Source organism: Balaenoptera borealis (genome assembly GCF_965194805.1).
Source record: "Balaenoptera borealis genome assembly, chromosome: 7".
In the NCBI taxonomy this organism is placed as follows: domain Eukaryota; kingdom Metazoa; phylum Chordata; class Mammalia; order Artiodactyla; family Balaenopteridae; genus Balaenoptera; species Balaenoptera borealis.
Window position 1 is genome coordinate 121,240,122 of NC_138864.1, and position 24,096 is coordinate 121,264,217.

The following is a 24,096-nucleotide window of genomic DNA, read 5'->3' on the forward strand; positions in this document are numbered from 1 at the left end:
ATCTCTGTATTGTATGACATTTTATAGGATCAGGAAAAAAATGGATCTTATTTCTAGTGACACAGAGTAGGCCAGGGAAATTGGAGAAGGTACACAAAGCAAGGTATGAATCAGAAGAGTGGGAGGAAAATATGATGGAAGTGAAGATATATAAACTAGGAGATGAGTTGGAGTCCTTGGTGGTTTTGCGCTAAGGAGGAGCAAACATTTTTCTAGAATGCTCCTATAACACGGATTTTTTTAACCATTTACTTTCTATTGCTATGATGTAAAATATCATAGAAAAACTGACCCAAAACTAGACATTTGAAGTAATGGAAAAACTGAGGAGACTGTGGATAAGACAGAAGCTAGTCCTCCAAATTCTGGCCCTTAGGAATAAAATCTCGATCTTTTTATTGTGCAGAGCATGTGCTAATGTGCTAATGTTCCTCCATGTGCTAATATTGCGGAAACCTCAGCCTAATACTACCTTTGAAAGTCACAACTATCCCAAGAAAATATTTATTAGACCAGGTTAGGTTAAAATAACTGAACTTGAAAAAAATTATTAAAAAATACTGGAAGAGAAAGTCTTATTTATATTCCCTGTACTTGCCATACATTCAAGGAATAATACAATACTTATATGTCAAAATACATCTGTAAATTATTAAATTTAAAGACATTTGGCTTCCAGATAGGATTACACCCTTTCCATAGAGAGAAGTAATTGGGGTATGGGATTTCCACAGATTACATGTGGAATGAGCTCAGTTTGTTTTGGTTTTTTAATAGAATGCTAAAGTTAGCAAAGTCCTGAGGTGAAAAATACAGAGCCTATTCAAGTAATGCGCGTCAAGGAAAGAAGACAAAGCACCATGTTTCTAAGTGCATCAAAACAAAATACTTCTGTAAGCAGTGGCCCAAGTTTATAGGGAGTAAAAATAGTGGATCTGCCACAGCTGTAAAGAAATATTGTGAGGTTATTGTTAGTGCTGTCTTCCCTCCTTCCTTCCTTCCTTCCTTCCTTCCTTCTCTCCCTTCCTTCCTTCCTTCCTTCCTTGTTCTCTCCTCTTTATTGAGAGGAAAATTAAAAGAAAACACACACAAGGAATCATAATCTTGGGAATAAAGTCTCTAAAATAAAGAAGTACTAGATCCCATACAAGTCTTCTCTTGGTCAGAGTGTGGAAACTGATGCTTCTTATAATTTGTGAAGAATTTAAGGGGCGATATTAACCTCAGTGATTACTCAGGAAGCACCTGAGTCATGACTTCAGTCTCCTTTTCATTCAAATCCTGAAACTATCCACTAGGCTAGACAAGAAATAACGCCTCATTTGTCCAAAGGATTTTCCGCTGTCTTTGAAGCAAATTAACAAAAAGCATGCTTTGTCTAGGAAGTCAGGGAGATGGTACAGAGGATGGCATCGTCATCAGTAGGTGGGTACACAGGTAGTTGCAGTCTCAGCTGGTGAGGACAGCAGTTGGCTATGTTTGGGCACCTGGGTGAGCAGACAGAGCCTCAGGAAATTCGGGAGTGGGAGGCACGATGCAGTCCTGGAGCATCGAGATGGGACTCCAGACCCTGAAATGAGCGTCAGGGGAAGAGAGACCATCTCTGAAGGAAATGAGTTGCTACTAGGGAATTAGCACAGACGTTTAGCTTGGATTTGAAGATAATTTTGGCCATAAGGAGCAAGGCAGGAGGCTATTGATTGGAAACAGAAGAGTTTAGGGGGAGGTCTGGCCTCTTAAATTTTCCCTGACAATGGAGAGGAAGGGTCATAAAACCTGAGGCAGGAAGAGTAATGTAGCTCTAGCTTCAAAAGTTAGGAATTGAATGCATAGGATGTAAGGAGACCATTGAGTTATGTATTCCCCTGAGAATATGCCTTTTCCAGTTGTTGTTTTTTTTCCTAAATACGAATCGAAGATACTGCTAGAATTTCCATCCTGATAGCACTGTTTGGTGTTGGAGTCCTTTGCTAGTCTTAATTGTTTTCTGGGTATCCGGTTTGTATTTCCAAATGTGTGGTATAAAACATATATTTAAGCGCTATACTTTTTAAAGATGTGTTATGAAAATTTTCCAACATTATTTTTCAATCACAGATACAATTGAATGATACTCTGATGTCAGTTACATCTGTTCTGAAGTCATTTGACCTTGCAAATTCCTGCCCATACTGCTTGCCAATAGAGATCTCTCTTGGCCACACTCTCATAGGTGAAGGGCAACAGCAATTTTACCTCTCTTCGCCAATCATTTCCTCTGTTCCAGCTTGAATTCGTACAGAATTCTTACAGCTCGTCTGAAGACTGACTGAAATTGTATGAAAATAAAACTCAAGGCCCATCTGCTCCTCTAGTTTTCATCCAAGATTCCCTGGAATGGAAGTACACTGGAGACCGAATATTTGCCATAACTGTGTGGCTGTAGTTTTGGAAGACATCCTAGTATGGGAAAATACAATACTAAATTATTTCAAATGTTAACATTCTCTCTCTCTACTACTACTACTACTACTACTACTACTATAAAAATTCTAACTTCTTCTGGGGATTTGCTTGATTTCCTAATATTTAATGTCTGCAGAATATTGAGACACATGTTCTAGAACAACAAGCAAGCTGTCTCTTTGGAAGATGGAATGTATAATAACTATTATTACAGTTGGAGATAGAAATGGATAGTTCACCATCATAGTCAGTCTAGCAATATGGGCACACACGGAGTGCAGCGACAAGCATCTCCAGGAAATTTCATCCCCGTTGTACTCTCCCTGATTTTGCCTAAGCGTTTCCTCTCTCTACAGTGTTCTCAACCCTCTTCATCTATATGCCCTCAATTCTTCAGGTCGTATTCATTATTTGTATGTTACCTGTTACCATAATTGATCATTAAGCTTTCTTCTTCGTGGATACATGGAATATGTATTATACTAAACCAGAGGTTGTAAAACTTTTTCTGTAAAAGGTCAGATAGTAAATACTTTTGCTTTGGAGGCCATATAGTCTCTTTTTTTTTTTAACATCTTTATTGGAGTATAACTGCTTTACAATAGTGTGTTAGTTTCTACTTTATAACAAAGTGAATCAGCTATACATATACATATATCCCCATATCTCTTCCCTCTTGCATGTCCCTCCCTATCCCACCCCTCTAGATGGTCACAAAGCACCGAGCTGATCTCCCTGTGCTATGCGGCTGCTTCCCACTAGCTATCTATTTTACATTTGGTAGTGTATATATGTCCATGCCACTCTCTCACTTTGTCCCAGCTTACCCTTCCCCCTCCCCTTGTCCTCAAGTCCATTCTCTAGTAGGTCTGTGTCTTTATTCCCGTCCTGCCCCTAGGTTCTTCATAACCATTTTTTTTTCTTTTTTTAGATTCCATATATATGAGTTAGCACATGGTATCTGTTTTTCTCTTTCTGATTTACTTCACTCTGTATAACAGACTCTAGGTCCATCCACCTCACTACAAATAACTCAATTTCGTTTCTTTTTATGGCTGGTAATATTCCATTGTATATATGTGCCACATCTTCTTTATCCATTCATCTGTCAATGGGCAGTTATGTCGCTTCCATGTCCTGGCTATTGTAAATAGAGCTGCAGTGAACATTATGGTACATGACTCATTTTGAATTATGGTTTCCTCAGGGCATACGCCCAGTAGTGGGATTGCTGGGTCATGTGGTAGTTCTACTTTTTGTTTTTTAAGGAACTTCCATACTGTTCTCCATAGTGGCTGTATCAATTTACATTCCCACCAACAGTGAAAGAGGGTTCGCTTTTCTCCACACCCTCTCCAGCATTTATTGTTTGTAGATTTTTTGATGATGGCCATTCTGACTGGTGTGAGGTGATACCTCATTGTAGTTTTGATTTGCATTTCTCTAATGATTAGTGATGTTGAGCATCCTTTCATGTGTTTGTTGACAATCTGTATATCTTCTTTGGAGAAATGTCTATTTAGGTCTTCTGCCCATTTTTGGGTTGGGTTGTTTGTTTTTTTGATATTGAGCTGCATGAGCTACTTGTAAATTTTGGAGATTAGTCCTTTGTCAGTTACTTCATTTGCAAACACTTTCTCCTATTCTGAGGGTTGTCTTTTCGTCTTGTTTATGGTTTCCTTTGCTGTGCAAAAGTTTTTAAGTTTCATTAGGTCCCATTTGTTTATTTTTGTTTTTATTTCCATTTCTCTAGGAGGTGGGTCAAAAAGGATCTTGCTGTGATTTATGTCATAGAGTGTTCTGCCTATGTTTTCCTCTAAGAGTTTTATAGTGTCTGGCCTTCCATTTAGGTCTTTAATCCATTTTGAGTTTATTTTTGTGTATGGTGTTAGGGAGTGTTCTGATTTCATTCTTTTACATGTAGCTGTCCAGTTTTCCCAGCACCACTTATTGAAGAGGCTGTCTTTTTTCCCTTGTATATTCTTGCCTCCTTTATCAAAAATAAGGTGACCATATGTGCATGGGTTTATCTCTGGGCTTTCTATCCTGTTCCATTGATCTATATTTCTGTTTTTGTGCCAGTACCATACTGTCTTGATGACTGTAGCTTTGTAGTATAGTCTGAGGTCAGGGAGCCTGATTCTTCCAGCTCCGTTTTTCTTTCTCAAGATTGCTTTGGCTGTTCAGGGTCTTTTGTGTTTCCATACAAATTGTGAAATTTTTTATTCTAGTTCTGTGAAAAATGCCAGTGGTAATTTGATAGGGATTGCATTGAATCTGTAGATTGCTTTGGGGAGTATAGTCGTTTTCACAATGTGGATTCTTCCAATCCAAGAACATGATATATCTCTCCATCTGTTGGTATCATCTTTAATTTCTTTCATCAGTGTCTTATAGTTTTCTGCATATAGGTCTTTTGTCTCCTTAGGTAGATTTATTCCTAGGTATTTTATTCTTTTTGTTGCAGTGGTAAGTGGGAGTGTTTCCTTAATTTCTCTTTCAGATTTTTCATCATTAGTGTGTAAGAATGCAGGAGATTTCTGTGCATTAATTTTGTATCCTGCTACTTTACCAAATCCATTGACTAGCTCTAGTAGTTTTCTGGTAGCATCTTTAGGATTCTCTATGTATAGTATCATGTCATCTGCAAACAATGACAGCTTTACTTCTTCTTTTCTGATTTGGATTCCTTTTATTTCTCTTTCTTCTCTGATTGCTGTGGCTAAAACTTCCAAAACAATGTTGAATAATAGTGGTGAGAGTGGGCAACCTTGTCTTGTTCCTGATCTTAGTGGAAATGGTTTCAGTTTTTCACCATTGAGGATGATGTTGGCTGTGGGTCTGTCATATATGGCCTTTATTATGTTGAGGTAAGTTTCCTCTATGCCTACTTTCTGGAGGGTTTTTATCATAAATTGTTGTTGAATTTTGTCCAAAGTTTTTTCTGCATCTATTGAGATGATCATATGGTTTTTATTCTTCAATTTGTTAATATGGTGTATCACATTGATTTGCGTATATTGAAGAATCCTTGTATTCCTGGGATAAACCCCACTTGGTCATGGTGTATGATCCTTTTAATGTGCTGCTGTATTCTGCTTGCTAGTATTTTGTTGAGGATTTTTGCATCTATGTTCATCAGTGATATTGGCCTGTAGTTTTCTTTCTTTGTGACATCTTTGTCTGGTTTTGGTATCGGGGTGATGGTGACCTCATAGAATGAGTTTGGGAGTGTTCCTCCCTCTGCTGTATTTTGGAAGAATTTGAGAAGGACAGGTGTTAGCGCTATTCTAAATGTTTGATAGAATTCGCCTGTGAAGCCATCTGGTCCTGGGCTTTTGTTTGTTGGAAGATTTTTAATAACAGTTTCAATTTCAGTGCTTGTGATTGGTCTGTTTATATTTTCTATTTCTTCCTGGTTCAGTCTCGGAAGGTTGTGCTTTTCTCAGAATTTGTTCATTTCCTCCAGGTTGTCCATTTTATTGGCATATAGTTGCTTGTAGTAATTGCTCATGATCGTTTGTATTTCTGCAGTGTCAGTTGTTACTTCTTTTTTATTTCTAATTCTATTTATTTGAGTCTTCTCTCTTTTTTTCTTGATGAGTCTGGCTAATGGTTTATCAATTTTATCTTCTCAAAGAACCAGATTTTAGTTTTATTGATCTTTGCTATTGTTTTCTTCATTTCTTTTTCATTTATTTCTGATCTGATGTTTATGACTTCTTTCCTTCTGCTAACTTTGGGGTTTTTTTTTTTTTCTTTCTCTAATTGCTTTAGGTGTAAGGTTAAGTTGTTTATTTGAGATGTTTCATGTTTCTTGTTTCTTGAGGTAGGATTGTATTGCTATAAACTTCTCTCTTATAACTGCTTTTGCTGCATCCCATAGGTGGAGGCCGTATAGTCTCATTTTGTGACATTGTGCTGCCCTGTGAATATAGCCGCATACAATACATAAATGAGTGAGTGAGGCTGTTCTCCAACACAACTTTACTTACAAAAGCGAGGAGCAGTGGGCCAGATTTGGCCTGTGGGATATAGTTGTGGCCTCCTGTGCTTGACAATGCTCGGGGGTTTTAGGGCTTGCGAGAATCTTAGCTGATTTCTTCATATTATATGTGAGTCATCTGTAGAAAGGGGGTTAACTGACATACTCAAGGTCACACACTTAGGACAGAGCAAGTAGTGACAAGGAAGTCACCTAAAAAACAGCCCTGCATTTTTAATTTATTTGTTACTTTCAGTACTTGATTATATTCTATTCAGCATTGAATTACAAACTGGCGGTATTATTCTCTTGTTTCATGTTTAATTACTTTATATGGGTCCATATATTATTGCATCTCATGAGGGGATGGGAGGTAGATAGATAGATAGATAGATGATACATAGGTAGATTTTATTGCCCAAACTTGTTAGAACAGTATGGAGCATAGAGTAAGATCTAAAGAAATATTTGTGATTAAAGTCTTCCAGGAGAACATACAGTTATGTAGCATTTTTCTTAATTACATGGTTATAGATTTTGTCTCAGTTTAGAAGATTGTGAGGTTGCCGATGCTTAAATTCTGATAATAATTTTATAGTCCCCTTTTTTAAAAAAAGCAAATAATCTTTTATATGCTCTTATCTTTCCTGATCCAAGTTTTATTCTAATTTTGTTATTTTGGTTTATATGAGTTTTAAAAATCAGTGGAAAAATTTTAATTTCGTATGAAGATGATTAATTTGTTACGGAAGTCAAATTTTTTAAAAAAATGTAATAAGGATAAACTATCTTCAGGTTTTATAACTGCTATATTTATTCTAAATTTAAACTTGCTAATGGATCACTTAATTATTTATCAACTTCATTTTAATTACTTTCCATGTGTAACATGTAACTATATATGCATTGAATGCTTACTTTTGGAAAATGTGTCATTCCTTATTACCAGGTATAAGCTAGCCTTATTGAGCAGGTTTAGACTAGAAAAGGTTTCTCCTGGCATGATCCTGTTGATTTCTAGCAGAGCTCACTTCCTCTTTTCCTTCAAATTACTACTCAGATGTCACCTGATCAAAGGGGCTTTTCTTGACTAGGCAGCAAAAAACAGCAACTCTCTCAGACCTCCACCCCACCCCCCAAACTCCTTGCCCCCTCTTTCATATTTAGTGTCTCTCTGTAGTATTTTTCACTGTCTCATACTATAAATTAACCTTTATGTTTTTACCTGTTTGTTTTTGTTTTACTTATTTTTAGTTTCTGCTGGAACATAAATTATATGAGGACAGGAATGTTGTCAGTTTCATGTACTGCTGCATTTCCTGTGCCTGGCACAGCACAGGTTCTTTTTTACATATTTATTTATTTATTTTATTTTTATTATTTTATTTTCTTTTATTTTTTATTGAAGTATAGTTGATTTACAATGTTTTCTTAGTTTCAGGTGTTCAGCAAAGTGATTCATATATATATATATATATATATATATATATGTTCTTTTTCCAATTCTTCTCCCTTATAGGTTATTACAAAATATTGAGGATAGTTCTCTGTGCTATAAAGTAGGTCCTTGTTGGTTATTGGTTATTTGTTTTGTATATAGTAGTGTCTATATGTCATAGATTCTTATTTTATATGAATGAATAAAATAAAAATGAATGAACATTAGCACATTCTTAATATAATGGAAACTTTTGAACTAACGATTACTCCTTAAAGTTAAATGCAGAATTTACATCAAAAGACTGTACAAAGTTAGACTGAGTCAGAAGTTAGGAAATCAAGGTTTTATATGTGTGCTCACTGGCATCTAAACTGAATAGTAAATTTTTAGACAGTTAATATGAAATCCTTCACTATGGATTCTTACTTTGTGAATTGATACTTTTTAAATAAATTTTATGTTCATCGTTTCATTCTTTTACATTTAACTTTCCAGGGACTATATTCATTCACACATGCATATTTCTCAGAGGCACTTGCAGCAGAACTAAGAAAAATAAGAAATCTGACTATGATTTACAAGGATGGATGTGTTCATTTTAACTTCAGTTTTGTACACACTTGAGTGGTGAGATAATGAATAATAATTCATTTCCCCAGTATCATTGGGGACGTCACTCCACTTGAGTGACTTTTCAAGAAAACTAGTTCATTCTTTCTACCGCTAGTTTTTTTTCCTGTTTATGAATATGTGAGAGAGCAGCCATTCTAGAAAACACAGTAGCTCTGTATCATATTAAACAGAATACTGAACACATGTAAACACTTGTTGGGGATTTAAGACCATCCCTCTAAAAGTTAGGTGTTGCACCATGTTGTAATTCAGCATCATGCTTCGAGACTCTGAGTTTGTTGGGTTTAGTTGTTGTTGTTGTTGTTTTTCATTCATTTATCCCCCCTCCCTCCCTCCCTCCCTTCCTTCCTTCCTTCTACAAATGTTGTGAGAGTGTGTGCCAAGTGCCAGGTACTGTTCAGATCACTGGAAAGTAAGCATTAAGCAAACTATCAAAAACTTTATTTCCATAGAGCTTCCAGTCGAGTGGAAGAGAAAAGCAACCAAACAATTGAATGAGAGAAAACACAACGTGTCAGATGGCTCTAAATGCTATGAAGGAAAATAAAGCTGGAAGTGGGTACAGAGAGTGAGGGCAGTGCGGTATTCTTGTAGCTGGGTGGACTAGGAAAGCTCGTCTGCATTGTGAGAGATAACATTGAGCAGAGCCTGGGGGAGGTGAGGGACGAGGCTTGTGGTCTCTTGCAGGGACCGCTGTGGGCCTTTGGAGGACGTTGCACTTCATTCCAAGTGACTGAGAACAGGAGCCAGGGGATATGTTGAGCACAGGAGCCACCTTACCCACCTGTATTTTTAAAACTGTCCCTTTGGCTACTGTGTACAGAAGGACTATAGCAAGAGAGGAAGTAGGAAGGCTATTCAGTCTTTCACAGCAGTGATCACGGATGGCTTCTTGGACCAGATGACCAGGTGACATGTGGTGGTAGGATTGGGGATATTCCAGTCTGAGAAGACATGGCCCTTCGTGCAGTCTCCCAGAGAGCGAGAGGAGACTGAATAGAACCCCAAGAGTTGAGTCCTAGGCCCTTTAACATTTAGACATTAGGAAGGTGAGAACAATCCATCAAAGTGAAATGGGAGAGTCAGCAGTAGCAGGGGAGGAGGGAAAGTAAGTTAATGGCGGTGTAGACGCCAAGCACGGAGTAGAATTGAGTGATTGGCTGGTTCCAGTGCAGTTGATTAGTCAAGTATGACGGGAACTGATTAATTTTTTTAGACAGCAGTGCTTTTTCGTGTTGGCGATTATCTTGTCTTCTCTTACTGACACCTCTTTCCTAATCTTTTAGTTTGGATATTATTCCTCCTGGTCTTCCCTCCTTCAGTCTCCATGTTTCTAACCCCGGATCCCTAGAATGAATAAATAACTGAAGATTTTTAGGAGATGCCAGATTCCAAAGCTTGGGAAATAAACAACCACAATGTTATTCATGATTCTGAGATAGCAGGCCTGCGTTGAGGTCCCTCAGAATAAAGCACTTTATCATAGTTATAACTCTTGAGAATCAGAAGGTGGTTTAAACTGTGCCTGTGGTTTATTAGAATTATCAGAGTTGAGTTACCGAGATTCCAATCATTTGCTAGATAGATTTTAAATTTTGTACTATATTCAATGATTATTTTAACAAATCATTTTATCCAATGAATATTTAAAGATTTTTATTGAATCCCTCTCTCTTGTCTTTTCAGAAAAATGTGATGAGCCACTTGTGTCTGGACTCCCCCATGTAGCTTTCAGCAGTTCATGCTCTATGTCTGGGAGCTATTCTCCTGGCTATGCCAAGATCAACAAGCGAGGGGGTAAGGCGACTTTTATTTCATTTGTCGACAAATGTATTAAAGGAGAACATGTTATATTTACAACTGCATTTCTAAAGTATATTTTATCGTACAACAACTATTAACTGGCCCCCAAAATCATTCTCCCCGCTTTTGTTAACAGAGACATAGACACTTACTATAAACCTCTTTTGTAGCCACTATTGTGGAGTGATATAGAAAAAAATGGGCTAGAAATAAGAGACGGTAAATTAAAGAGGAAGGATTTTTGGAGTTGCATATGATAATGAATTCAAAATGACATAAAAGTTCTGAGTTAAGGGAAGTCTTGTTAATCAGAAAATCATTTAGAAAGAAGTTAAAAAAGAATTGGTTCCAAATATGTGTACCATGCATGAAAAAGAATACTTTGTATTAACTGCTTTTTTCCCTTTTTATTAATATATACACTTAGTTTCTCTTGAAAATACAGGATGAAAAAATATGACCCTTTGCAATTTCTCCCCCAGCACACAGAATTTAGCTTTGTTACTAAAGCCATGTAAAAATTTGTGTACATTTGCAGCTAAAATTTGACTTTTGGACTTTAAAGACATGGTATTAATTAGTAAATGATGATTTCAAAGTAGACAGCAGTTGATAGAGAATACAAGAAGATGATTAAGAACAGAAACTTAAAAGTCTTTTGCTTCAAAGGAATGCTGATATAAATATCAATGAATGACAACTTGGAAAGAAACAATATTTTTTTGGATAAATATGTATCAACTAACAAAGCCCATAATTTTTTTTCAGTAAAACAGGAAATACTAAGTTTAAATCACAACCACTTCAGGAAAAAAATGTGAAAAAATAAAGAAGGAAGGAAAAGGAGGGAGGGAAAAAATATAAACAAAGGTGAAAAAAAGAGAACAGGGGAAAACCCAAAAGGGGAAGAAAAAAGAAGAGGGGAAGAAAGAAAAAAAATATCAGAAAAGAGAGAAAAAAATATCAGAGAGATTCAGAAAGACCAAAATGGAGAAGAAAATATGTAAGGAAAAAGTAGAATAATATATACAGAAATTCACACAAGTGTGAAGATACCTTAATCAGTAAAAAAAAAAAAAAAAAACTTGGTGAAAGAGATACACAGACAGAGGTAGAGGAAATAAATTTTAAATATATATACAGCTTTGATTTAAAAGTAGTATTCATCAACTGCTTTATTTTTTTCAGTGAGCTCTTTTTTTTTTAAGTTAAGCTATAATTGACATAATATATTAGTTTCAGGTGTACAACATAATGATTTCATGTGTGTATACATGTATGTATTGAAAAATGATCACCACAATAAGTCTAGTTAACATCTGTCACTATACACAGTTACAAACTTTTTTTCTTGCAATGAGGATTTTAAGATCTAGTCTCTTAGTAACTTTCAAATATGTAGTGCATTATTGTTAACTATAGTCACCATACTGCATATTACATCCTCATGATTTATTTATTTTATAACTGGAAATTTGTACCTTTTGACCCCCTCCACTCATTTCACTTAACCCCTCCCCACCCCACCCCCGCCTCTGGGAACCACCAGTCTGTTCTCTGTATCTGCGTAGTTACGCTCATTTCATCATGTGATATTCATCAGGCTATGGGCATGAGAGACCTGGTGAGTTACTATAAGTTTTCAAAAATTTTCCTTAAGTATGTCAAAGTAATGAAAATTTTAAAGTATTCCTTTTCCATACAAGTCACTAAAACCAAACCAAAAAAAAAAAAAAAAAGAATATAGATAGAAAAACATGAAACAAAGAACTTACCATACCCAAAATCATAATTATGATGCAGGCCAGCCTAGCACTAATAAATGTGGAATAAAATATAAAAGGGAAAAGAAATAATACATAATATCCCCAGATGTCAAGGGGATGTGATATTCCCTAAAGGAAGTATCATGATATTGAGAGATCAAAAACAACTTTAATGAAAGGAAGCAGTCTCAAAATATTTCTTTAGAAAGTTCTGTGCGAAAATACGACTGATGAATTTTATACCCAGTGAATTTGAGCAAGTCAAGTTATGTCAAGCGTACAACCTCTTCGGGAATACAAATGAAAGAATCTAACCAACAGTGAGATGAGTGAAAAAAATAAAGAAAGAAAGAAACCATGGTCCAATGATGGATACTGAGCAGTGATTCATTTAAATGTAAGATTGTGACTAGATAATTTAGGAATTACAGTTGTAGAAGAGAGTATAAATGTTACAGATGCAAGAAGATAAAAATACCAAACTATGGGATTAGATATGTGCTTTTCCCCCCTGCCCCCAACTTTTCAGAACAGGAGGCCACTAGATGCTGTAACTTTAAGTGCAGATTTATTTTGTTTTTGTTTTTTTAGGAATTAATATATTTTATTAAGAAACATCAACAGTTTTTTTGTTTTCATTCTAGTAAAGTTATGTTAAAATATTTTTTCATTTTAAAATAGTACAAGTTGCCACTTTGAATTATTTAGAGCTATTTATTTATCTACTCGTATATGTGGAGTGAGGTATCTGAAATTAAACTTCTAAAATGTTAACTTTCTTTAAACCTGGAGGATGGGATTTGAGGAATGTTTTCACTTTCTTTATAATAAGTTTCTTTATAGTTTATAGAATGTATACATCTATACCTATACATATATGTACATAGATAGAGGTACAAATACAATGCCTTTCCAATAAGAAAGTTGTTTTGAAGTCAAATGATTATAAAACACAATTTATGGTTTCTTAGTTGTTTGACTGGAAGCTTATTTGACTTTTGATACAATTGTATCTTTTGATACAATTGTATCTTTGACTGTTGATACAATGCATTATCACATGTTAGGGTAAAAACCTGATGTTGTAGTTCATTGGGAAAAAGCATTGTCTGTGCTATAGTTATAGATTTATGCTTGCCTATGGTCCATTTTATCAATATTTGTTATGTGGGAAGGTTTAGTTACTTATTTTTTGACTCCCAAAGACCCCTTTTGCTTCTCAGTGGTGTATGTGCATAGTTGCCTATAACTTCCTCACCCACCCCAGCCCACACTGTCTACCTGTTTGGGACTGTCACACAAATGGCCACGTCTCCACTCCTCACACTGCCCTGCCTCTGCGTGTGCAAACAAGACACCCATGCACAGGGCTAGCTTAACCCTGGTTGAGGTTAGTAACCTCAGTATGGGTCAAGGTACCCAGCATCAGAGAGGAGGGTTATTTCCTCCATAAGAAAAAAACAAATATTAAAGAAACAAACAACCCAATCCAAAAATGGGCAGAAGACCTAAATAGACACTTCTCCAAAGAAGACATACAGATGGCCAAGAAGCACATGAAAAGATGCTCAACATCACTAATTATTAGAGAAATGCAAATCAAAACTACAGTGAGGTATCATCTCACACCAGTTAGAATGGGCATCATCAGAAAATCTACAAACAACAAATGCTGGAGAGGGTGTGGAGAAAAGCGAACCCTCTTGCACTGTTGGTGGGAATGTAAATTGATACAGCCACTATGGAGAACAATATGGAGGTTCCTTAAAAAACTAAAAATAGAATTACCATATGATCCAGCAATCCCACTACTGGGCATATACCCAGAGAAAACCATAATTCAAAAAGACACATGCACCCCAATGTTCATTGCAGCACTATTTACAGTAGGCAGGTCATGGAAGCAACCTAAATGCCCATCGACAGACAAATGGATAAAGAAGTTGTGGTACATATATACAATGGAATATTACTCAGCCATAAAAAGGAATGAAATTGAGTCATTTGTTGAGACGTGGCTGGATCTAGAGACTGTCATACGGAGTGAAGTAAGTCAGAAAGAGAAAAACAAATATCATATATTAACGCATGTATGTGGAACCTAGAAAAATGGTACAGATGAACCAGTTTGCAGGGCAGAAATTGAGACACAGATGTAGAGAACAAACGTATGGACACCAAGGGGGGAAAACCGCTGTGGGGTGGGGATGGTGGTGTGCTGAATTGGGCGATTGTGACTGACATGTATACACTGATGTGTATAAAATTGAGGACTGATAAGAACCTGCAGTACAAACAAACAAACAAACAAAACAACTAATACTAAAAAAAAAAAAAAAAAGGAATGAAATACTTACACACACTACAGCATGGCTGAACCTTGAAAGCATGGTCTCACTGAAAGAAGCCAGACACAACAGTCCACATATTGAATGACTCCATTTCTATGAAGTGACCCAAAGAGGTAAATCCATGGAGACAGAAAGCAGAGCAGTGGTGACCAGGTACTGGGGTGACAGGAATGAGGAATGACTGCTTATGGGGGGGGGGATTATCTCTTGTGTTGATGAAAATGTTCTAAAATTGGTTCTGGTGTTGGTTGCACAAGTCTGTGAATATACTAAAAACCATTGAATTGTGTACTTTAAATGGGAGAATTGTGTGATATATTATCTCAATAAAGTGGTTTATAAAAAAGAAATATATATATATCTCTTTATATGCATCGTTGTAAGTAACACAGTGGCAACTTTTATAAGACAATTTTTACAGTGTTTTAACATATAGGTGTATGACATTGCTTCAAAGTACCGTTCACTCAAAGTAATTAAATCAAAAGTCCATCGGAATAAGACTAACCATTTGCTTTATATAAATTAGACGAATCTGGCAATAGATTTTAGAGTATCAAGAAAAATGGCTGGATTTAATGTTTTAGGTAATCTATAAATACTAGTTCTCTCAGTAGTGCTTTTGAAAGGCATTAGGAGATAGTAATTGAGAGACTATATACCTAACAAATACCTAGAATACAACTAGTCTATGTTGCCCTATAATCAGGTACTTTAACCATTAGCTGATATAAAGTTGATAATTCTCTTGTAAAAATTAAAGAGCCTAAAAGACATATATTTATTAAGAAAAATATAAGTGCTATGAAGATTAAAATTTTCTCAAATATGTTTGCAGTTTTACTTTAAAATTAAGATATGTTGAATGCTAACATCTTTGACTTCTATGTCACAGGGCATGGAGAAATGAATTTATCCTGGAAGTATAATAAAACAAGTATAATAAAACAAAATCAGACATTAATAATTTCCACTAAAGTGTTCATAAAACATGAATCTGTGACCAATGTAATGTTCCACAGTAACGGTACTCTTTAAAATAAAAGAATTTGAAAAATATTGATCTAAAAAACAAAAAAAAAGAAAAAAACAAAAAGAACTCTACATATGGTTATTTCAATTAAAAAAAAAAACGAAGCTTTTTATTCCATTATAAAATTTATATGCAGATGTCCTTGGAAGAGGATCCATGTTGACTGAGATTCAGGCTAAGGTATAAATGGCTAATGACCAGCATTGAGTGAGAATTGTTTTGTTTTGTTTTTAGTGCAGCACAAAATTACATATCTTAAAAATAAATATATACCTTAAATTATATATCATAAAAATAAAGCAGAGAATTCTAAAGGGAGAAGAAAATATGGTATATGTCAGGGAAGCAAGAAATGCTAGTGATATATTTTTTTACTTGACTATTGGCAAGAATCATCTGATACATACACCACATAACCATCTGAAAGCAGGAAGATATTATACTGCCAGAGAAGGATAAAAGAATGTAACTTACTAATTATACAAATACAGAAAAGAACAAGTTCAGTTGAGTATTATGTTGATAAACATTGCTTCAAGTTTTTATCATTTATTTAAATGATAGTATTCAAATACATTTTGGAGTGATAGATTTATGAGTACATAGAAAAGCAAAATATAAATGCAAATATACATTCAGACAACAGATTGACACACATTTATAGAATGGAGTTTAGCTTTTGGGCCCCTGCAGTACAAATCCATCTGCTACAGCCTGGATGTCAGGGACCAGAACATGACAAAACTGGGAGGAAATGTGGTGTTTAAATGAAAGAATCCACTTGTAATTCTATCAAGTCTTTTGGAGCCTACTGCTTTAAGGGTTTTGGTTTTTGTTTTCATTTTTGTTTGTTTCTTTTAAAACAATACCTACCTCCTGTGATCTGTGTTCTGAATTTATCTTCCCATTCTTAATGCATTTGAGCTTTTCCAGTCTTGTGTCATTCTGAGTCAATAGCAATTAGATGGATTACTCTTTCCAAAGGGTAGCACAGATATTATATTAACCCTTTGAGAGTTTTGTGGAAGGTATCCACCACCTGACATTTGCATAGTATTTTACAGATTATAAAATGCTTTCATACATGTTCTAAGTGTCCCTTAATCGTCACAACAACCTTGATAGATAGAATAAGTTAGAGATGCCAATCATTTCTTCTGCCAAACTGTCAACTTTCTACTCCACGTGCCTTTTGTAGAAGTCATCCTCTCTCTACTGCCCCAAAGGGACAGTCATTCTACCACATGGTCCTCTCATCTCCCCACTAGAGAGAACCCACGATCTCAACTGATGCCATCAGAATCTCTGTTTCATTTATGTGACATAAACTTAGGAACCAAGAGGACTACTGGGTAAAGCACGATAGGCCGCATGTAAATAAGACAGAGAGGAGTGAAGCAGCTGCTGGAGAAGAAGTGAAGGCTTGAGGCCACATACGTCCACGTGAAGGATGGGCAAAGTCTCTGGTCTCATTCCTATTCTGCTGCCTGTGTGCCGTCACCTCTGGCTGTACTTCTGCTTGAGCCTGTCAAACTTACCTTTTCTAACTCTAATAATCACCTCCTCTGGCCTGAGCTAATTTTAGTAAATCTGTCTTCCTGTTTACCAAAGAATTCCTGATTAAAAACCATGAGGCATTATCAGTGCTGCATTTGAATTAACCCAAAGATAGAACCTACAAAGAGATGGAAAGTTTGAGTCAAGTTTCTTTCACCCTCTTGCCACTTACTTTTACTTAGTAGATATTTCACTGCTTGCTGCTCCTCAGACTTTTTGTTTTTAGGTTTGCTTCTTGGATAATTCCTCCTGTTTTAGGAATCTGTTGTCTTCTCTCTTAAACCCAGGGCAGAGACTTGTAGTGGTGTTGTTTTGTACTTTTGTATCCTTTGTTTCCTCCAGCAGGGAGAACAGATTACATTTGTAGGTCATAGAAGTGATGATCACTTCTGGGAAGAATATGTATATAAGAGACATCTGGAAAGGCCGCCGGAGCAGGTCACTTAATGTCCACACTTGCATCTTAAAAAGAACTGCAGTCCTTTCCTTCCCTTAAAATATGCCACTGAAGTTAATCATTGCTACCATGCCTTGATGCCTAGGCTTGGTCCAGTCATTGCTTTAGTCATTTTTCTTCTTCCTGTTGGCCAAGAGGGAGCTTTAGTAATTAGCTTAATGCCAACCTCTTCTCCAGTTCACACTTATACACTTACACATGTTGGACCGCCTCTTGCAGCTCCTAGGTGGCTCAGCAAGTCGTCATACCTCACTCTGCTCTCCAGAGATCTGTTCCTGCTACTCCTGGAAAGCAAAATTTTCTCTCCTCCATTGCAGTGTCAGTTCTCTCGTCCCTTAGTTGCAATTGTAATGCCCCTCCTTTTCTTCTTTCTATTCTTTCTCCTCTTTCTGCCTTAAATAGTGAAAGGATCTGTCACAACTAATTAAACCCAGAACGTAGCGTAGCTGATACACTAGGAACTGGGAAGGCAATTACAATGCTTCCTTGAGAACTTTGTCTTTCTTTGTGCCATTAATACTTCCTGCTGGTGCCCAGGCCTGGCCTTCAGTATCTGCCAGGTCAGGTAGTGTCTTTAACCTTTATCAGGAAGCTCATCCCTTAGACTGTAACATCAAGGCTTAAATTATGAAATAGACTGAAGTTCCCAATCAGTGAGCTTCTGTCCCTTTTGGCAATGTCCATTCCACTATTTCCCTTCTTTTCCTTCTCTAGCCTCTACCACTTATTGCGTATTTCTCTTAATCCACTCACTGGTAATTCATTGTTACTTTAGTATGAATTCATTGGTCAAAGTGTTACATTTGCCTTTTAAGAGCAAATCCTTAGGAGCAGAAAAATCCAGAGAACTGTTTTTCTAGTATAGCATTTCAGAATATTTGACATTCCTATTTGGACTGGTTATACTTCTTCATCTTCGAATTACTCCCCTGCAAAGCCCTGCTGATTTTGCCGCCTCTAATGCAGTACTAAGCAGTGGAAGGAGAATGACTGTCTCCATGCATAATTAGGTTCCAATATGGAATCAACCAAGGATGAGGATGGTATTAGTCAATTATTTTGACTTTCTGCATCTCAGCTTCCTGATTTCTGTGGTTATGGTTGTATGATTTATTATCCAAACCAGGCACTTTTGAGAGTGACAGTGCTATTAATAATTACACCAGGGTAATCCTGCAGGTATGGTACCCCTGTTTATATTCTGAATTGGAATCAATTATACAATTTTGCAGAGCTATTGTGAAGATTAAATGAAATACTCTACACAAACTGTATTGCATTTAAATATTAGTCTCTTTCTCATCAATGACTCTCAACTCCTAAAACAACACCAGATATTAATATTTTAAGACATGGATTGAATGAAATATTCTTCTCATCACAAAAGCAATGCCTCCCTAAAAAGTGATTGCTAGAATTTGTGTATTTTCCAATGTGTTTTTCCTCTATCATCATGTAAGATAAAAATGATATCATAATAATCGAAAGATCAATAAAGTAACATTTAAACATTTTTCATGATATTTTACATAAATTTTGGACTGCTGTTTACTTAAATGTGCCCCTAGTCTTTCACTTCAAACTCCTTTCAATTCAAATGAATTTAGGTCACTGATTTTCATATGTTATTTTGTTCTTCTTATTATAATTATGTCATTTGAATTAGATCTTATAGAATCCAATCTAATATATATTTATTAATTTTATGATACTCAGAAAAGCCAAAAAGAATTGTTCTGGACTTTAGGGAGAATAAAAACTACCATTTTTCCCTTCATCTATTTCAATTTTGACTATTTTTAAAAATGTATTTTAAATGATTTCTTCCAAAGCTCTCAGTAGGTCTTTGTATTCACCTTTACAATTGAATGAGAGTTGCCATCTAACTAACATTCTAAGTTTTAATTTATTTATTTTTAAATTTTAATTCTCAAATGTGAATCAAAATTCTGGCTTCACCAGGAGCTTTACAAAATTAAATGTGCAATACAGGATACATTTGTATCATTGATACTTGTTAAAAAATGTTAGAATGCTGGAAGCATATTTACTGGGGAATAACTCACAAGTTTGTTTAGATGTGCCTTTTTAATTTGCAAATAATATTACTATGTTTCTGCTTGGCATCAAATTTTAAAATGTTGGAATTTTAATACCTTCTTTTGTGTTCCCCGTGGAAATCTATGCTGGGTTTTGTAGCATTTCCCATAGAGCAGTGTGTCTCAAGGTGTGTGATGTGAATACAAGCTATGAACACACACAACACATATATACACAACGTTTCCACAGTTAAATCAGCCAGGCAAATATTGTTTGGTGGTCCTCTCTAGGGTAACCAAAGAGAGCCCCTTTATCGTGGGACATCTTTAGAGCCAGTAGAACACACTTTCACTTTGAAAGAAGCTCTTATAAAATCTAGCCAAACATTCTGCACATCAATGGTTTTAAACAGGGTTTGTTTAATATGCTTAGAAGTACAGTTGTGTCCAATGAGTTCACTACTGTGTTTCTAACAATATTGCTTTTAAAGCCTTTTTGTTAATAATATGCTGGATGATGATTTTTGGTTTAGCAGATAGGTTTAATTGGAGAAAGGGAGTTTTTAGATTTGGGGCATTTGAAGTGAAGAAATTTTGGTTAATTATTTTAAGGAAGTTGCTGTCTTGCCATGTTCACAGCAAATATTTGCCACTGACAAAATCATAAGCTGGATGAGGAGCAATGCCGTTATATTAACCACTGCTACCATCTTTGAAATGGCTCTGGGATGTTAATTTTCTAACACTCTCTTTATATCACAATATTAATAGCTGATTGTCTAAAATGAAATGTGAATAATCAATTGAGATAATACGCTTTGTAATTTTGCTTTACACACATTATTGAAAACCGTGCTGTTTGGTACTTGCCTTATAAAGTTTAGGACATATGGGGTGGGAAATCTTGACATCTGAATGAGCAAAGAAATATATCTAAATAATTATTCATTTTGAGAAGATATACTGATTAAATATATCTTTTTTGGATATGCTGCTATGGAGTTGGAGGAACTAGGTTTCCCTTCCACCCTTGGAGAGATCTTGGGTTACTTCCTCCCTTTGTTTAATTTCCCTAGTTATGTCACTTCTGTAATGAGAAACTTGGACGAGATGATCCCTAGGACCTTGTCATCTCTGAACACCCTCACCATGTAGCCAAGATCAAATTCCCTGGTATTGAACTTAATGAGCCACTACAGATTCTCATAGTCTGGACTACTTCGTCCTCTGGGCACAGAGATGCTTCCGACTAAACAACTTTGAAAGTAGCTAAGATATCTGGGAGAAAACATTTATGAAATAAAGTTTTTACAAATTGAATTTTTCTTTCTAAACCATTCCAGAATATATGCCAATGGTATGCTTAGAGATTAAATGTTTAATTATTCCTTTGCTATTTGCTAATTTTATTCAAAGACAGGCTTTAATATTTTCCACATTTCTGCCAAGAAGGTGGAGAATTTATGTGAATGATTTGTACCATATCAGAAATATTCATCTTAAGTCAGAAAGAGAAAAACAAATACCATATGCTAACACATATATATGGAATCTAAGGGAAAAAAAAGGTCATGAAGAGCCTAGGGGTAAGACGGGAATAAAGACACAGACCTACTAGAGAATGGACTTGAGGATATGGGGAGGGGGAAGGGTAAGCAGTGACAAAGTGAGAGAGTGTCATGGACATATATACACTACCAAACGTAAAATAGATAGCTAGTGGGAAGCAGCCGCATAGCACAGGGAGATCAGCTCGGTGCTTTGTGTCCCCCTAGAGGGGTGGGATAGGGAGGGTAGGAGGGAGGGAGATGCAAGAGGGAAGAGATAAGGGAACATATGTAAATGTATAACTGATTCACTTTGTTATAAAGCAGAAACTAACACACCATTGTAAAGCAATTATACTCCAATAAAGATGTTAAAAAAAAAAAGAAATATTCATCTTAAAAACAGAATTCTTCACACAATCTCAAAGCACTTTAACAGTACTATGGACATGTTCAACTCAAAGAATATTTTCTGAACAAATGAACAAATGTACTGAATCATATTTGTTGCATAGATTTCTATCCACTTTAAACTTCAGAGGCTTATTGCTTCTCTGTTGAGATGATTTGTTAAATCAGAAGTGGGTATTTGCTAAAATTTTTCCGTTTCAAAAAATATTATTTCACAAGTTATTTAGTCACTGTTGTAGCCAACTGGAGTCCAGACAGTAATAGAGAATAAGTGACCATAGCAAACATTATTATCATCATTTCTAAATAAACAATTTTAAATATCAGTTTTTTAGAATGTACGCGCAGAACAACTGAGAAATGTTCCCATTGGTATCTTCCAACGTTTTCGAAATTGTGGAACATGTGCCATCAGGGTAATGATGTTGATTTGGTAAAGCATGCCCTTCTTATTTCAGGATATTTCTTTCACAGATGAGGCTTTCAGTTTTAGCTGCTGCATCCACCGGGTAACAGGTGCCTTTGGGTGACAGTCTATGTTCTATCAGTCCTTGTGTTTGGCCCATAAAGAATACACTCTGTGTCCTATTTGCAACACTGTAGCCTCTGGGAAGAAACAAAGGCCAGAAATGAGCTCGGCATGTATACAAGTTGCTGTGTGGGGAACTCACATCAACTGATCATAGGAAGGTTACTGCCCAGTGAGGGACACTGCACAAGACCCATTCATTCAACAAGGTTAGGGCACAAACAACCACACATGTGAAAAATATACTTCAAACCCTATAATTTCCTTCCTTCTACACCAGACGAGTGATTCTTCATCATTTTTCAATATCTACTCTCCTATGATTAGAGAAAGTTCCATGCTTTTTGCCTGTTTGCCTCTTCTCCCTTATTTCCTTCAAAAAGAGGAAGAACAGGCCAAATTATTTCCAAGACAATTGGGAGGATTTAATCTAGTAATGGCTCTATTAGCAACCTGGTTGGGTCATACTCATCAGAATGAATAGACCCTTGCCTTAATACCTTTAGCAAATTAATGACTTTTTCCGCCCCTTTTTCTTTGGGAAGAATAAAAAAATTAGAATCGCCCTCTCTTTTATACTCATGACTTGCAAAACGAATTCTAAAAATAGTCACTAATAACAATTCAAAGCAGTCCAGCTTCTGTTAGCGTACTGCCCTTCCTATACTCTGCAAATGAGCCATCCACATCTGCATTGTTTACTCATCCCCTTGCTTTAAAACCGAGATGTATGTTTGACATGAATATTGCTGACAATAAACCAGGACATTTAAGACAGTCTACTTTCATCGTTCATGCCTCTTTAACATTAAAATGTAAACACAAATTGTAGAAAGCTTTATTCCTCTGGTTTTTACCCCAAGGTCACTTTTACTTCTTCTTAGCTATTTTTATTTTCTTAGCAATGTAAGGAATTCGAGTTGTATGTTTTTATTTTGCTTCGTTTTGTCCCTCAGTAGCTTCTGGAATTTACTTCCTTCGTATCTATTTTCCACTTTAACATCGGTGGGCAATGCTATTTTGTTCCAGTTAGAGGGTCCTCGTCTGAAGTTTATGTGCCACCTCCACATCACCAGACGTCTGCCTCCAGGTAGAGTGTTCTGCCTACAGGGTGAATTGTTTTGTATTAGAAGGTTTGTGCTTGAGCATGTGTGTGAACAATGTATAAATACGCATGTTTTGTGGATTTTTCCCTAGCCAGTTTCTGGCACATATGTATTTCAGTGGATTATTAATTTGAGTTTGTTTTTATTTTGCTTTTGGCTGATGCTTAGAACACGAGATAAGCCCTATAATGCTCTCCTATTAAGATGACCAAAAACATTGTTGACTCCCCTACTGTTCCTCTCTGTTCTAGACAGTGGAAGTTGAAACCATATGCTTCTGTGGTCTGTGTGTTTCTGTGATATTACAGATTCATAAGTGGTCGTTAGAGTCTTTTCAGTTTACGTTTTGATAAGGCCATGCATTCCAAATAGAGGTCCCAGAAAGAGGATGATTAAATTGTGCTTTGAATAGTTCCAACAGGAGGAACACATAGACAGGGTAGAAATGATGACCCCTTCCTCACTGTGGAAGGGCAGGCAGCCCACAACAAACACGTCCCAGGGAGGCCAGAAAACCAGAGGGTGTCAGCAATGCCCCCACCCCAATCAATCCACATCTTAGGTTCAAACTGTATTAAGTTATCAGCAGTTCCTATTGGCCTCCAGATTTTTTATTATATACATCGTTCTTCATCCACAGCATCAACATTTTTAAGTTGCTTGTCCTTCAGTAGTTGCCAAAAAGTTGTTACTGGTGGCTAAATGAGGTCTCTGTCTGTCAATCGAGGTGCGCCATATTACTTTCTATCTCAGAACTTCGTATACGGTATTGGACCGTAGAGTTGCTTCTCTGAGCCCACAAGAAGGGGTGTGATTGGAACACAAGCCCTACGTCTCCTGCATCTGTGGGTACCCAGCATCTAGGACGGTGCCAAGCAGAGATGAAATACAGATAGAAAAAAATGCCGGCATGTATACGTTATCTCATTTGAGCCCTACAAAAACCCTAGGAAAGAATTTAGCAGGAATAAAACTCAGTTTCATGGATAAGAA

General features: G+C 36.2%; 1 protein-coding gene and 1 long non-coding RNA gene across 3 annotated transcripts in view; one reads left to right on the forward strand and one right to left on the reverse strand.

Moving 5' to 3' along the window:
* Positions 1–24,096, forward strand: part of CNTNAP2 (contactin associated protein 2) — a 2,074,761-nt gene that overhangs the window by 607,810 nt on the left and 1,442,855 nt on the right. For both annotated transcript variants that reach the window (XM_082400459.1, XM_082400458.1), the window contains exon 3: positions 10,191–10,301. In XM_082400459.1, the coding sequence (XP_082256585.1) occupies positions 10,191–10,301 (111 nt within the window). The remainder of the gene's footprint in view (positions 1–10,190; positions 10,302–24,096) is intronic.
* The window catches only part of LOC309632726, a 351,315-nt gene that overhangs the window by 294,688 nt on the left and 32,531 nt on the right, over positions 1–24,096 (reverse strand). The window lies entirely within an intron of this gene.